Raw genomic sequence first — 16,787 nt, 5'->3', positions numbered from 1 at the left:
TCCTCTCCCTCTCCTCTTTCATTTCTGATTTCATTTATTTGGGTCTTTTCTTTTTTCTTTATGAGTACGGCTAAAGGTTCATCATTTTGTTTATCTTTTCACAGAGCCAGCTCTTTGTTTCATTCTTTTTTTTTTCTTTCCCTTTCTTTCCTTTTTTTTTTTTCTTTTAGTTTGTTTGTTTGTTTGTTTGTTTTTTTCCATTTATTTCTGTTCTGGTCTTCGTTATTTAATTATTTCCTTCCTTTACTAACTTTGAGCTTTGTTTTGTTCTTCTTTTCTAGTTTTGTTAGGTATATGGTTAGATTATTTACTTGAGATTTTCTTGTTTCTTCAGGTAGGATTTTGTCATTATAAATTTCACTCTTAGCACTACTTTCACTGTGTCCCAAAGATTTTGGACTGTTATGTTTTCATTTTCATTTGTCTCCATGTATTTTTTAAAATTTCTTCTTTAATTTCTTTGTTTACTCATTGGTTGTTTCATAGCATGTTGTTTAGCCTCCACATGTTTGTGTTTTTTTCCAGTGTTTATCTTGTAATTGATTTCTAGTTTCAAAACATTGTGGTTGGTTGGGATGAGCCCTGGGTGTTGAGTGTAAGTGATGTATCACATTGTAATTGATTTCTAGTTTCAAAACATTGTGGTTGGTTGGGATGAGCCCTGGGTGTTGCGTGTAAGTGATGTATCACATGAATCTACTCCTGAAGCCAAGAGCACACTGTATACACTTATGTTAGCTAATTTGACAATAAATTATATTTAAAAATTAAAATAATAAACAAGGATATAGAGTCACACAAAAAAGCATTGTGGTTGGAAAAAATGCTTAATATAATTTCAACTTTCTTAAATTTATTGAGACTTGTTTTGTGGCCTAACACGTAATCTATTCTGCAAAATGTTCCATGTGCACTTGAAAAAATTATATTTTGCTGTTTTGGGATGGAATGTTCTGTATTACTTATTAGGTCCATCTGGTCTAATGTTTTGTTGAGAGGAACTGTTTCCTTATTCATTTTCTGTCTGGATGATCTATCCATTGATTTAAGTGGGGTGTTAAATTTCCCTGGTATTATTGTATAACTGTCAATTTCTCCTTTTATATCTGTTAATATTTGCTTTATATTATTTAGGGGTGCTCCCATTTTGATTGCATAGGTATTTACAATTGTTATATCCTTTTGCTAGTTTCACCTCTTTGTCATTATGTAGTGCCCTTTCTCTTGTTACAGTCTTTGTTTTAAAGTCGATTTTGTCTGATCAAATATTGCTACCAATGTTTTCTTTTTTTTTTTCACTTCCATTTGCAAGGAATATCTTTTTCCATCCTTTCATTTTCTGTCTATACTTGTCTTTATGTCTGAAATGAGTCTCTTGTAGGCAGCATATGGATGGGTTTTGTGTTTTTATTTTAATCTAGTCTATTACCTTATGTCTTTTGATTAGAGCATTTAGACCATGTAAATTTAAATTAATTATTGATAGTATGTACTTATTGCTATTTATTGAATTGTTTTCTGGTTGTTTTTGTAGTTCTTATTTGTTTTTTCCTTCTTCTCTTGCTCTCTTTCCTTGTGATTGATGACTTTTTAAATGTAATGCTTGGCTTTCTTTCTATTTATTTTTTGCTATCTATTATATGATTTTGTTTTGTGGTGACCATATGGTCTATATGTAATGTCCTTAGTATATAGCAGTCTATATTAAGTTGATGGTCACTTAAGTTCAAACTCATTCTACCTTTTTTTTTTAAAGTAGGCTTCAAAGATAAAATAAAAAAATAATAAATAAATAAATAAATAAATAAATAAATAAAAATGGGCTTCACACCATGGAGCCCTATGAGGGGCTTGAACTCACAAACCTGAGATCAAGACCTGAACTGAGATAAAGAGTCAAACACCCAATCGAATGAGCCACCCAGACACACCCCCAAACTCATTCTAAAATAAGTCTTTTTTGCTCTCCTCCACATCTTATGTATATGTTATCATATTTTACATCATTTTATTTTCTGGGTCCCCTTAACTAATTTTTTAGATATAAATGATTTTACTACTTTCATCTTGTAACCTTAATACTAGCTTCATAAGTGATTGCTTTACTACCTTTCCTGTATGTTAGCTTTTACTCATGAAATTATTTCCTTTCATAATTTTCTTCTAATTATGGCCTGTTCTTTCCACTTAGAGAATTCCATTTAACATTTCTTGTAAGGTTGGTTTAGTGGTAATTCCTTTAACTTTTGTTTGTCTGGGAAACTCTTCTTCTCTCTTTTGATTCTTAATTCTACCTTGCAAGGTAGAGTCTTCTTGGTTGTAGGTTTTTTTCTTTCAGCACTTTGAATATATAATGCCTGCAAAATTTCAGCTGAAAAATCAGCTTTAGCCTTATAAGGTTTCCCTCATAAATAAGTAGTTGCTTCTCTCTTGTTTCTTCTAAAATTCTCTCCTTATCTTTAATCTTTAACATTTTCATTGTTATGTGTCATGGTGTGGAAATCCTTGGGTTCATCTTACTTGAAACTCTCTGTGCTTCCTGAACCTTGATGTCTGTTTACTTCCCTGGGCTAAGGAAGTTTTCAAGTATTATTTCTTCAAATATTTTTTTGCTCCTTTCTCTCTTCTTTTTTCTGGAATCCCTATAATGTGAATATTTGTGTGATATTATCCAAGAGATCCCTTAACCTATCCTTGTTTTTTAAAACCCTTGCCGGGGCGCCTGGGTGGCTCAGTCGGTTGAGCGTCCGACTTCAGCTCAGGCCACGATCTCACGGTCCGTGAGTTCGAGCCCCGCGTCGGGCTCTGGGCTGATGGCTCGGAGCCTGGAGCCTGCTTCCAATTCTGTGTCTCCCTCTCTCTCTGCCCCTCTGCCGTTCATGCTCTGTCTCTCTCTGTCTCAAAAATAAATAAACGTAAAAAAAATAATAAATAAAACCCTTGCCCTCTTCAGAGGGCATCTTGGTAGAACAGCTGAAGCTGATGTGGACATGGCTGGGACAGTCCTAAGCTCTCTGTGCTGAAGGTATACTGAGGTTTGCACCTGTGTTACCTAGGCAAGATGGCTGGAGCTGTTTCAGTATGCGTTCCAGTATGCACCATGCTAGGGATTTTTCTAGTATGTGCCATGCTGGGACTGCCTTGGTAGGATGGCTGTGGTTGGTATGGGCTAGGAGCCTGGGGCCCACTGAGGCAGTAGACCAGCTAGGATGCCCAAACCCTACTCCTGTCCATGCTGTCATGGTGGAGGGGAAATGGTAATCATGGAACTCCTTAGTCCCTCTGATCCAGAGTGAGTTTCAGCTGCTCCCCTGCCATTTGGCAGAGTTCTAGGGCTGAATCCTTTATATTCTAGTTTCTCTCTCTCTCTTCATCTACAAAGGTAGGCTATGTTTATTTAGAGTCACAAGTAGTTGACTCAGTCTGACTCAAACCATGAGGAAACCATCCTGTTTCACTCCATTCTGGTCCTAGGGTGGCCAAGCCTGCTAGGAGTACTGCTTAGGGCCCATTTGAAGGTTTACAAGTTTCTCACTGAGGACAATCTGTGACCGTGTGAGAGTGGTCAGGTAGATCACCATCAACAGGTCATTGATGTTGCTATTGAGCATGGTCTCAAAGTTATCGGGAATTATCCTGGGCACTTAGTTAACCAGACTCATCAAGAAGTGGCCCACAGTATTGTCACCTGATACCTTTCCAGACAGCACATCCTCTGCATACTGCAACACTGTGCTCAGGGCATCCTATATGCAAGCCGATGTCCCTCATACTTGCTGAAAGTCGCTTGAGAGTCTGATCACCTGGTTGGGGCTAAAACAGGACTCCATGATCAGCTCAACTCAATGTGTTTAGTCATAATGTGCATATTTCACTAATACAGGTAAGAACATCACCCCCTTGGTCTTCCCAGGGACACCATTAAAGTGCTGAAATAGGCCTTGATGCTCACATGGCCAATCTCAAGGCTCATGTCCATAATGAGGTGAATGGGGTTGGGGGCTTCCCCGTGTAGTACTCATGGATCAGCACAGAGTCCTCTGTAATGTCATGGCCTGAAGCATCCCAGGCTAGGATGAGCTCATTTGGGCTTTCTTATATGATTCATACATGTTCTCAGTGAATTCCAAAGGTCCTCTATACTTTTTTGAAGCCCAGCGATTAATTTTACGACTATTATTCTAAATTCTTGTTCCGTTATATTGCTTAAATCGTTTTTTGATCAATTCATTAGCTGTCGCTACTTCCTGGAGTTTCTTTTGAGGAGAATTCTTCTGTTTCGTCATTTTGGATAGTCCCTGGAATGGTGCAGAACTGCAGGGCTCTTCCCCTGTGCTGTCTGGAGTAACTTGTGTTTGCAGGCGGGGCCGCAGTCAGACCCAATGTCTGTCTCCAGCCCACCGCTGGGGCCACAGTCAGACTGGTGTGTACCTTATCTTCCCCTGTCCCAGGGGCAGGATTCACTGTGGAGTGGTGTGGCCTCTGTCTGGGCTACTTGCACACTGCCAGGCTTGTGGTGCTGCTTTGATGGGATCTGGCATATCAGCCAGGGTGGATCCGCAAAGTGCACAGGGGTGGGAGGGGCAGGCTTAGCTTGCTTTGCCCTTGGTGGTCCCCAGCGGGAGGGGCCCTGCAGCACTGGGAGGGAGGCAGGTAGACCTGTTGGAGGGATGGATCCACAGAAGCACAGCGCTGGGTGTTTGCGTGGTGCAAGCAAGTTCGTGAGGGGAACTGGTTCCCTTTGGGATTTCGGCTGGGGGATGGGAGAGGGAGATGGCGCTGGCCAGAGCCTTTGTTCCCCCACCGAGCTGAGCTCCTCCGGGGCTCAACACCTCTCCCTCCCAGTGTCCTCTCGCCCTCCAGCTCTCCGAGCAGAGCTGTTGACTTTTAACATTCCAGATGTTAAGTCCCGCTGGCTGTCAGAACTCACGCAGTCCGGCCCCTCCGCTTTTGCAAGTCAGACTCAGGGGCTCTGCCTTGCCAGGCGGGCTGCCCCTCCACCACCCCAGCTCCCTCCCACCAGTCCGTGTAGCTCACACTGCCTCTCCACCCTTCCTACCCTCTTCCGTGGGCCTCTACGCTTGGCTCCAGAGAGTCCGTTCTGCTAGTCTTCTGGTGGTTTTCTGGGTTATTTAGGCAGAGGTGGGTGGGATCTAAGTGATCAGCGGGACAGGGTGAACCCAGCGTCCTCCTATGCCACCATCTTCTCGAGAGCCCCCTTGAGATGCCAATTTCAAGTCTACATTGTTACCTGTGCTGACTGGCTATAAATTGGAGGTTCCCACAACCCCCTCCTTAGGTTTCATTAATTTGGTAGAGTAGCTCACATAACTCAGGAATAACAATTTACTTACTAGTTTAAGGATTTATTACAAAGTATATGAATGAGCAACCAAATGAAGAGATACATACAGTGAGGTCCAGAATAGTCCCAAATGTAGGACTTTCTGTCCCTATGGCGTTTAGGGCGTGTCACCATCCCAGAATGTGGATGCATGCTGGTCTACGAGCCTGTAAGCTATCCAAACTGGCAGTTCAGGGATGTTTTTGAAGTTTCATTGCGTAGGCATGGCTGATTAAATTACTGGCCATTGGTGACTGGATTTAATAATCTCCAGGTACCACCTCACCTCACCTCACAGCAGGTCAGGGGTGGGGCTGAATGTTCCAACCCTTTAATCATATGGTTGGTTTCCCTGGCAACCAGCTTCCAAACTTAGTTACTTAGAGGCTGTCAGCACAGAGCCTGAGGTGGGGCTTCAACTCACTGACCGGGAGATCATGACCTGAGCCGAAGTCAGATGCTCAACCAACTGAGCCACCCAGGTGCCACCCAGGCCCCCGCCCCCAGTTACTTTTTGCAGGTAAAAGTCTTGATATCTTTTTATGTACTTTTGGAAGGCATCCAGTTAATTTGCTTCTGACTAAATTTCATTACATTCAGTGACATCTTTAAAAGTGGCTGCTCCCTTTTGCAGGAGTTACTAACTGTATTTATTAACTCAGAGGAGAAAATACTTACATTGTAATGCATTCCAATTCAGAATAATGGAAAATATACAGCAAGAGCCTTGGTCTTTGCCAAAGCCCCATGGAAAGCATTTTGAGTTCTTTCTGTTTAAGTATTCAATATAAGAGCATTTGCCCTGTCTAACCCCAATTGAGGCTCTGTTCAAATGCAGGCACAGTTATACTTTAGAGCTCTTTCTCACCAACAGTCTTCCTTTCTTATTAATTTCAATAAATATTCACTGACCCAAAACTCTGCTAAACCCATGGGGGAACACAGAAATTTTTTTTTTTTTTTAATTTTTTTTTTCAACGTTTTTTATTTATTTTTGGGACAGAGAGAGACAGAGCATGAACGGGGGAGGGGCAGAGAGAGAGGGAGACACAGAATCGGAAACAGGCTCCAGGCTCCAAGCCATCAGCCCAGAGCCTGACGCGGGGCTCGAACTCACGGATGGCGAGATCGTGACCTGGCTGAAGTCGGACGCTTAACCGACTGCGCCACCCAGGCGCCCCACACAGAAATTTTTAAAACTGGGGTCTTGTTCTCTAGTGTAAGTTAAGCGAAATAATATGCAAATTCTTATTTCTGGTATTTGAAGTAGCGCTTGGGGCTGAAGAGGTCATGGCGGTCAGCCTGTTAACCTTGTCAGTTGTCAATCCCAGAACAGAAAGACAGACAGACCTCTCTTTTTTCTTCTTAATGTTTATTTTTGAGAGAGAGAGAGAGAGACAGAGAGAGAGAGACAGAGAGAGAACATGCAGAAGCAGGGGAGGGGCTGAGAGAGAGGAAGACACAGAATCTGAAGCAGGATCCAGGCTGTCAGCACAGAGCCCAACACAGGGCTTGAACTCATGAGCCATGAAATCATGACCTGATCCAAAGTCAGACACTTAACCAACTGAGCCACCCAGGCGCCCCAGGACAGATCTCTTGGAGAAGTCTTCCTTAAAGCAAGGTTACAAGGCTGTAGGTATGTTTGAAATCTATGGCATCCCACTGAAATCACTTTTCAAATGCACTTTGTGTTTATGTTTGGACAGTCTGCAGTTATTAAAACATCTGAAATTGATTTGAATGCTGGTATGGCTTAACAAACACTTATCTTTCTCATATTTTCCTAAGTATTTATGTCCCCTGGACCAAGTTGTATATTATAAGAGAAATGTGCCATAAAATAAATAAAACAATTATCACTTACTAGATAATTCATATATTGACCTTATGTTTGTTTTGAGCTTTGGGCCTTAGTTCTTAGGAGCTTTTTCTATGTCAGAAAATTAGCCTTTTGTTTGATCTCAGTTGTAAATTTTTTTCACATTTGTCATTCATTTTCTGACTGTGCTGACGGTAATTTTTGTGAGGTTGAAATATTTTTAAGTATTAAAATTTATTTACATTTCTTTTGGGCTTCTGATTTGTCTTTCCATACTTAGCAAGGACTGCTGCAGTCCAAGATTATAAGGAAAATTTCCCATAATTTCTTCTAATACTTATGGTTTAATATTTTATATATATATAAATATGTTATATATATACTTTAATGTTTATTTATTTTGAGAGAGAGAAAGCATGATTCGGGGAGGGGCAGAGAGAGAGAAGAGAGAGAATCCCAAGTAGGCTCTGCGCTAATCAATCTGGGGCTTGATCTCACGAACTGTGAGCTGAAATCAAGAGTTGGACACTTAACTGGCTGAGTCACCCAGGCGTCCCTAATATTTTATATTTAAATCTGATACCTTTAGGATCTGTACTGCTCTAAGGTATGATGTATGGCTCAAACTTTTTTCCTAAACGACTACTTATCTCAATAACCTATGATGAGTAAACCATTTTTCTGCCCACTGACTTAAAATACAACTCCTAAGCAAGACTAGGACTATCTAGAATTGTTTTATTTTGGGAATAATCCATGAAAAAATAAGAAATCTCCTTTTCTATGTGTGTTACAAAAAATCTAGATTCACTCTTGCTCTGATTAAGCATTCGTGTGGTAGCCCTGTGATAAAAGTAACATTTTCCTCCATTTACAGAGTAGGAAACTCACTGAACCAGAGAGAAACTGAAAACTTGCTCAAAATCATAGCACTAGTAAGTGACTGAATCCAAGCTATTAATCACTATGATACAGGCCAACTTAAAGACATATCAAATGATGTTGTGTTCATTGCAGTTATTCATGGCTTCTGTAAAGTGGGGATAACAAACTTACCTGTGTGCATGAATTGCTCTGGAGATTAATCATTCAGGCCATGTTCATACCAAGCACTCAGTGCTAGCTATTTATATTCATTTAATGATTTAGGGCTTCTGTAGCTAAGAGCCATATATTTCTATACCACCAAACAGTGAGACCTAAATCTAGGTGTGAATCTCAAACTAACAGCCATCTTCTCTGAGTCTCCTCTGCATCTGCAAAATGGGATCGGTGGCAATACTTACTCATAAATATTATTTTACAGATTAAATGAGATAAAATATGGAAATGGCCCCACCCAACACTCTCCTGCATGTTCTGCCTTGCAAGCCTACAGACTTTCTATGTTGCTGATCACCTTCCTCAGATAATCAAAGCAGGAAAACCCTTCATTCAGTCTTGAATGGGCAGCTAAGAATTAAAAACAGTTCAACCTTAGACTTAGTCAATAAGAAAATCTTACCTACAAATGTCTACTGTACCCCATAGTCATAGTGTCTGGCAGGAAACTGGGCTGAGTGGGTACTGGTCTCAAAACAGACCCCAGAGACCAATACTCTAATTGGCATGGATTTCCCTCCCCTGAGGAGGGAAATATGCCTCTTCCTTCTGCCATGGGTTGCTTCTCTTCCAAGATACTGCTGTTTTTCCCCTTCTGGTCTCTGGAGCCAAATGAACTGGCTGGTGAGGCCAGTTTATACTCTAAATGACACCTCAACTTTCCTCTTTTACCAGCAGCCTTGGGTCTCCCTTCCTGCCTCTTTCCATAAAGGTCAGCTCCAATTTCTGCCTGACAGTTTGGACTCCAGGTGATGCTGGCCTCCCGTTCCCCATTAAACTGGGGAATCCCTAGGTTTCTCTGCAAATTCCTGGCTTCTGCTGGTTCACTGCATCTTGTGCAGAGACCTTACAGCACTTGACAAATTAAGTCCAATGCCAGCAAGCACCAAGGCAAGTTTCACTTCCTTTTACCAACACTCAAAGGGCAAATGACTTGTCTCAGAACCAATATTGAATACAGGGGCCCAGACATGATTATGGTCTAACATTTATCAAGCATAAGCTCCTGAACTAAATCTTTATATTCTCTCTTTTACTGAATTCTCACAGTAACTGTGAGCGGTGTGGGTGTGGCTGGGCAGGTGGCAGGCGGCAGGTGAAGGCCTCAGTGGCCCATGCTCATCACAGACACAGGATACTTTCCAATAGCCTTGGGAGGGCACTGTGCTGGGGAAGAGTGGCTGGGAATCCACCTGAATGAACTAGACATTGTTAGGAAGATAAGATGGAGAGAGAGGTTCACAGAGCAAGATCAGGGTTTAGGAGCATCAAGTATAAATTTACTCGTCTTTCTGTCCACCTGGGGTTGTCTGGTTTAAAATCTATCTTGATGAAGGACTGTTTGTTTTGTCTGGGTGGCTCATTTTTGTCTGTCCAGCTGGAGATCTCTCTGGCTCACAGAGTGTCTACCTGCCTAGTTGGAGATCTGTCTGGCTGCAATCCTTCTGGCCGAGGGTCTGTGGTTGTGTCTAGCCAGGGGTCTTCCTGAGGATCTTGTGAAGTTGAGATTCAGTCTGTCTGGAGTTCATTTATCCAGCTATCTACTTGGAGGTTTATCAGCCGATCTGGCTACAGACTGATCTGTCAGTCTGGGGTCAGTCCATCTGTCTGTGAGGCTAGATGTCTGTCTCACTAGCCATAGATTTGTGCCAAACTGGTGCATCTGGCATCCAGTTCAATGGCTGGGGGTCTGTCTGGCTAGGGGTCTCTGTGAGCAGCTCAGAATCAGCCTGGTTTGGGGTCTTTCTGTCTGACTAGGGTCTGTCTAAATAGGGTCTGACTTGTTGGGGGTGCATTCATCTCTCCAGATGGGGGTCCACCTGTTCCTCTGGTTTGGGTTCTATCTGTCCAGCTTGGCTTGGGGGTCCGTTTATCTCTAACTGGGCATAGTGTCTCACTGTCTGGCTGGGGTCATCTGTCATGTGTCTGATTAGAAGTTCATCCATCCAATGGGGCCCTATCGGCTAGCAGGGATCTAGCCTATTCAAACGACCTGCTGATTTGCAACGTACACCCGGCTGGTAGATGGTCTGGACAGTGGGCCATCTGTCTAGCTTAGGATGCTTATCTACCTGAGGGTCCATCTACTTTTCTGGCCTGCTGACTGCTTGGGGATCTACCTGGAAGTCTTCCCAGATGGTGGTGCATCAATCTGTCCGCTAAATTGTGGGCTTTGTGGAATTGATGAGTTGGTGGGGACTAACCACTTGTCTAGAAGTCCACCTATCTGCCTGGTTGGGGTGTCTGTGCAATCAAGGGTCTATCTGGCTGGCTAGGAGTCCATCTGGCTACTTGGGAGTCTGTTTGACTAGGTCTGTCAGTCTGCCCACTTGGGGGTGGGTCTGTCTAGCTAAGAGGATGTCTGTGTGTCTGTTCAGCTAAGGATTTGCTTATGTCTGTCTGGGAGTCTGTCCACCTAGGGGTCCATCTGACTGGTATCTGGCTAGCTGCCTATCTGGGAGAGGGGTCTTTTTGATGGTTTCTCTTGCTGGGCGTGATCTGTCAAGGTGTTGGTTGATTAATCTGACTGGAGGTCCATCCATCCGGCTGTGGACTATCCTCTGAAATCTGGCTGTCTAGGTGTATGGTTATGTATTTGTCCTGATTGGGGGCCCATCTGACTGAGTAACCCATCTGGGGATTTTTTACCTGTCTGAAATCAGTCTGCTTGGTTATTATGCCTGGCGTGGATCTGTCCAAATGGTGGGGGGCAGGGAGGAGCAGCCAGCAGTCCTTTTTAGGGCCCACCCATTTCTCTGTGTCCAGCTGAATGTCTGAGCGAGGGAGACTCAGATACTGAGATGACTAGTCCATTATGTGGTGATGGGGGCAGTTTCCAGAAGCCCATCTGTCCATCTTCTCTTTCACACCTGGGGGAACTTGCCTAGTACCCTGGGGTTGGGCCCATCCTGATGTTTATTATTGAATCTGTTCAGTGTGGTCTCACTAGCCATTATCTCCCAGCTACCTCCCCCAGCCTCAGGCCCTGAATGCTATAATCACTGGGGCAAAGCCCCATATTTCCACCCTGAGAAACTTTTATTTTGATCCAGGACCATCATTCCCATTCCCAACACTTCGCACAGCAGAGAATGGCCGTCAGCAGTCCAGGTGCCCATGTGGGGCAACAGGCAGGCAGGGGTGCAGCACTCACACCTGGGTCCACTCAGCAGGGGGGTCCCGGGGCCCTTTAGGCCTTCCAATGCGCAGGTTGAAGCCTGGAAGAAGGGCACCGTGGGTTTCGTGGAGAAGCTGAGGTGTGGACATGTGTGGAAGGTCATCCTCAAGCCTTCAGGCCCTTGTGATTTACTGCAGCCACATCCACAGGACTCGGAGAGTGGGAGCCCCATGCCACTATCGCTAAACCCCCAACACCTGGTTTTCAGTCCAAGCTGCGGTATCCCAGCAACCCAGGCTTTGACTTACCTAGCCCACCGGTCTGAGCTCCATCCACCACGTCCTCGTAGGCGTCAGGCCCAGCGGGGCTTTGGTCAGCCAGAACTGTGGGCAGAAAACCACCCCCCACCCCCACGGATCGATTCAGGCAGCCCCGTGGAGCTCTGGAACCCACCCGGGGCAGAGCCTCATCCTCCAAGCTCCCAGGGGTTGGGGGTGGGGGCCTGGGGGCCGGCGCGGTAGGGGCGGGGCCAAAGGCCACCTCCGTCCGGACGAGCTGGTGTCGCCAGAGAAACGGACCCAGACTTAGGGCCACGGCTAGGCCTGGGGCACTTCCGGCCGAGCCGGGGCGGGCAACAGTCCCAGAGGCGCGGCCGGAGAGGCACCGACGTCAGCCTTGGCCGTGACCAGGCCGGCCTTAGGGGCGGGGGTCCTCGAGGCCGCGGGGCCCTCCACACCGGCCACACGCCGTCTGGCGCAGGAGCAGGCGGGCGCCGGCCCTCCCAGCCCACACCCCGGCGGCCCGGACTCACCGAGCCCGGGCGGCGCCCCCTGCGCCTCCTCTGCGCGCGCCTGCGGCCGCCTGGCGCGCGGCAGCACCTGGCTGTAGAGCGGCGCCTCCTCCGCGCCGCGCCCCCGCGCCCCCGCCTCGGGCCCCGGGGGCGCCCTGCGCTTCTGCACCACCGCGTACGTGTCGGTGTCGGCCATAGCGGGAGCCGGGGACCCGGGCGCCGAGATGCTCCTGCGGGCGGGGCGGGCAGGCGGGCGGGGAGGAAGTGAAGACGCCGAGCTCGAGGAAGGAGGGGGTGGGGAGCGCTCGCGGCGCGCAAACCGCCAGCTTCCTTCCCGCCCGAGGCTGCTGGCGGGTCGGGAGCGGGGGAGCGGGCGGGTTTCCGAGGCGAGAGGGAGGGGCCTCTGGGTGAGGGGCGTCTCGCTGTGCGTCCGGAGGGCCCGGCTAGTTAGGTGGATGGAGGGAAGGGGCCAGCCTGGCGGGTGGAGGGCGCAGCGTATTGGTATTGCGGGGTGGTCCTGTCGTGCAGATGTTTGAATAAAGGAATGAGGAAGTGGCTTGTAGAGGGGAGGGAGGGACGGCCTCAAGATGGAGAGCTAGTCTTAAAGAGGAGGGGTGACATCTCTGCTGCAAAGGAAGGTTGGGTCTGTGCCCCCAGCACCCGACACGACGCCTGACAAGTGGGCTGCATCAAGAAATATTTGCTAAGTTAATGACCGGGGAAGCAAGGAAACGGCTAACATTGAGGCGAGCCTTAGAAGCAGAGGCAATGAGATCTCTGGGATCAAAGTGTCGTCTTGGGGCAGGTTCCCAGAGTGCAGGCAAAGAGCGAGCCAGTGAATGTTTGGTAAATTGAACAGCAGGGAAGGGGCCGGTGTTGAAAGGGTGAGGAAAGGGTAACCTTGGGCATGAGAAATTGGAAAGGGAAGAATGAGGAGATAGGGCTGGGTGCCTGAGGACCTCACCAGGCTAATGGCGTGTGGTGGGAAGGATCCGGAAGGAAAGGGCGTCGTCATAGAGTGGGGTACAATTCTGGGGAAGGACAGGAGGGGAAGGCTGTGAGGCGTGGAGGAAAGTTGCCAGACCCCTGATGGAAGTCACCATGGACTCTGGGGGGTAAGCTGAGGCGGAGTCTGATAAGGTCACAAGGAGGAGAACAAAGGTAGTTATCATAGTCAGTCCCTGCTCCCAGAGGGAGTCCAGGGGCTAGATGCTGCAGTGATGGTGTCCACAGACCTCTGCTCTGGTCCTAGTCTCTGAGGGTGTTTGATGGTGGACAGGAAGACAGTAGGCAGGAGGCCTTGGTACCTCCTTGAAGTTCTGGTAAAGGGGGCTGGAGGTTTGGAGTGCTGAGAAGAACTTCTGAACCACCAGGTTCCTGTTCCTGTACTCCTCCTCGTGGGGGAAGAAGAATCATCAAAAAGGGAAGACAAGAGGAAGAGGCATGTGTCCTTGAATTGAGGAGACTAAGGCTCTCACCTTTGTCTGCACAGCTACAGGCCGCTGCTTTCTCATCTCCAAGACCACGCCAAAGAGGCTGCAGTTAGGTGGGATCATGTGGGGCGGAGAAAGAGGACACATGAGCAGGACCTGGTGGCCATGGGGCCTGCACTGCACCCAAGCACACATGCCCTATTCATACCTGGGTCAAGAGCACCTGTTTAATCCACAGTGCACGGGACACCTGTTCACCCACAACCTGCACTGACAAGCAAGAATAAGAGTAAGCTGGGTCAGGACCTGCCCACAACCCCTCTTGTATGAGGCATTTGGGGTTTTCAGTGAGGGTCCTAACTGGGGATCCCCTGCAGCACATTTTGATTCTCAGAATCCCCCAATTACAATTTAAAAGAAAACGCTTTTTAATTGTTTACATTTGTTGAGCATCAACTGTGTGCTTACTCCCCAGCAGGCAGTCGGTGCCCAATAAATGCTAAATTTCAGTTGATGTGGTGTGAGCAGTGTAGCCTCAGGTTTCTCAAGAGGCACTCAGTGCTGATGCATAGGGGCACTTGTACCCCAATGTTTATAGCAGCACTTTCAACAATAACCAAATTATGGAAAGAACTTAAATGTCCATCACCTGATGAATGGATAAAGAAGTTGTGGTTTATTTTATATATACAATGGGATCCAACTTGGTAATGAGAAAGAATGAAATATGGCCTTTGGTAGCAACATGGATGGAACTGGAGAGTGTTATGCTCTCTGTGAAATAAGTCATACAGAGAAAGACAGATACCATATGTTTTCACCCTTATGTGGATCCTGAGAAACTTAACAGAAGACCATGGGGGAGGGGAAGGGGGGGGAGTTGGAGAGGGAGGGAGCCAAACCATAAGAGACTCTTAAAAACTGAGAATAAACTGAGGGTTGATGGCTGGTGGGAGGGAGGGGAAAGTGGGTGATGGGCACTGGGGGGGGCACCTGTTGGGATGAGCACTGGGTATTGTATGGAAACCAATTTGACAATAAATGTTGTATTAAAAAAAAAAAAAAGAGGCACTCAAACTGCAAGACGGGCTCCAAGTTCTGCACTGGCCTCCCTGCCTCCCTCCCCCACTCCCAATCACCTCTGTCTCACCAGACTCCCATAAAACCCATTTCTTGAACCTGCAGTGGACACAGAGGGGCCTGGGGCCATATCCCTGGAGGTGATGGGCTTCCTTCGCCATGGTGAGCACATGTTCAGGATTGCTAGTGACTCCTCTGTCTGGCCAGGACATATATTGCAGCTGGTACACAGATCAGCATTCTTGAAACACAGGAAAAGAGGGACAAATAATTAAAAAAAAAAAATTATGAGTACCTACTACATGTCAGGCTCAATTCTAAACATCTTTCATTTAAATCCAACAGATAATAACTGAGAAGATAAGTACTATTGCTAATGCCCATTTGACAGATGAGAAAATGGAGACAGAAAACAGCTCTCCCCATATGGGAGCCTCCTCCTCCCTTTTCAGTACCTTCTGAAAGGTGACCTAAAGTGCCCTGAGTATGATGTCTGTGTTCAGCCATGTCTCCCTTGTCTGAGGATGTGGGGCAGGTGGGAAGAGAAGGGAGAACAAAGACTACAGGTGCCAAAAGACATTTACAGAAAACAAAACATTTCTGATTAAAAATCAAAGTCAAACAACATTATTATTTTTTTTTAATTTTTTTTTTCAACGTTTTTTACTTATTTTTGGGACAGAGAAAGACAGAGCATGAACGGGGGAGGGGCAGAGAGAGAGGGAGACACAGAATCGGAAACAGGCTCCAGGCTCCGAGCCATCAGCCCAGAGCCTGACGCGGGGCTCGAACTCACGGACTGCGAGATCGTGACCTGGCTGAAGTCGGACGCTTAACCGACTGCGCCACCCAGGCACCCCAAACAACATTATTTTTAAAAGGCATTCAGCTCAAACATCCCCCATGGCTTTCCTGAAGGAAACATTTGATGGAGGAGGGAAAGAAGAAATATGATTAAACACCCCAGAAAGCTCATTTATAGTGAAAAAAAGAGATTTATTTTGTTCTACAAGAGTTTTATTGCACTTCTCATGTACCAACTGTATGTATGACTTGAGGTGACAGATTTTCCTGACTTTTGAAATATTAAGGGAAATAAGGATTTTAAGAACTTAACAAGGCACATTTGTATAACAAAGATAATCATGCTCATAGTTAAAATGCAAAATGAATGCATGTATTGAGTTCTGACTATTTGCATACTAATAAGTGTGAGGGGGCTGTGGGAAAACTGTTCATCCTTTCAGGCTCAGCCCAAAAGGCTTCCATCCTGAGAATCTTCTGTGAAACCTCCCTAACATTCAAGACTCCATAAAACACTGTTCCCACCTCTGCTCCAGCTTACCAGCACGATGCAGAATAGTCCAATCTGTAGTGGTTCCTGTTCTTGGTCCCAGTAACGCTCACACTTTTTCTTCAAAAAGGTAAGGGAGAAAGGGCAAGGAATGAAGAGGGGCAGTCTGCTTTAGAGTTCTAGCTCATTACGTCCACACTCCCACAGGACACCTCAGGCATTGCTGCTGGAAGCACAGACAGCTGCAGCTATAGTGCAGGCCAGCTGGCAGAGCCTTGTCAGATTAAACACACACAGACATAGTGGTGACTTGAGCTTCTGACTATGCAGGAGGAAGACAGGCCAGAATATTCTCATACTGTAAGCAACTAAAAAACTGGATATGTTTTTTATGAGCCGCTATTTTCAGACATTGGACCACAGGCATTGCAGGATTGTGATCACTGAACAAAGGGAAACACATGGGTTAAATCTTATGACTACTCCAGCTTACTCCCTAGAGGCAGTCACCAGGCTGCAGGACATGGGGAGTCCAGAGATCCCACCGAGTTGAGGAGCCAGAGATTATGGCTAAGGGAGGAGAAGGCAGCTAGAATTTGAAGGGCAGAGTCCTGGAAAGAACAGAGATATACAAACAAAAGTAAACAAACAAACCTCCAGAAGTCTGCATATGGTCCCCTTGACTATTTTTAGCTGAGTAATAATCTGAGCAAATATGTCATGAAACTAGGCAAGAATAACTTCCCAAGAAAGGAGAATAACTAGGAACCTATAAGATGAACATTCCCTGCAATGTTCATAATGG

At 46.1% G+C, this 16,787-nt stretch overlaps 1 protein-coding gene and 1 pseudogene across 1 annotated transcript; both read right to left on the bottom strand.

The window, feature by feature from the left end:
• Positions 1-3,472: 3,472 nt before the first annotated feature.
• Positions 3,473-11,221, bottom strand: LOC125934210 (eukaryotic translation initiation factor 3 subunit F-like; annotated as a pseudogene).
• PTPN18 (protein tyrosine phosphatase non-receptor type 18) lies at positions 10,497-16,507 on the bottom strand. Its single transcript, XM_049647529.1, is given in 11 exon segments — positions 10,497-11,485; positions 11,694-11,768; positions 12,197-12,770; positions 13,140-13,143; positions 13,382-13,569; positions 13,654-13,764; positions 13,845-13,878; positions 14,788-14,923; positions 15,137-15,206; positions 16,034-16,148; positions 16,476-16,507. Coding segments are annotated over 11 exon segments (1,407 nt in total). The 3' UTR covers positions 10,497-11,417.
• Between the last annotated feature and the right edge of the window lie 280 nt (positions 16,508-16,787).

The sequence above is a fragment of the Panthera uncia genome, assembly GCF_023721935.1.
Source record: "Panthera uncia isolate 11264 chromosome A1 unlocalized genomic scaffold, Puncia_PCG_1.0 HiC_scaffold_16, whole genome shotgun sequence".
Classification (NCBI taxonomy): Eukaryota; Metazoa; Chordata; class Mammalia; order Carnivora; family Felidae; genus Panthera; species Panthera uncia.
Note: the sequence above shows the minus strand (reverse complement) of the source record. Positions and strands in the feature narration are given on the sequence as shown.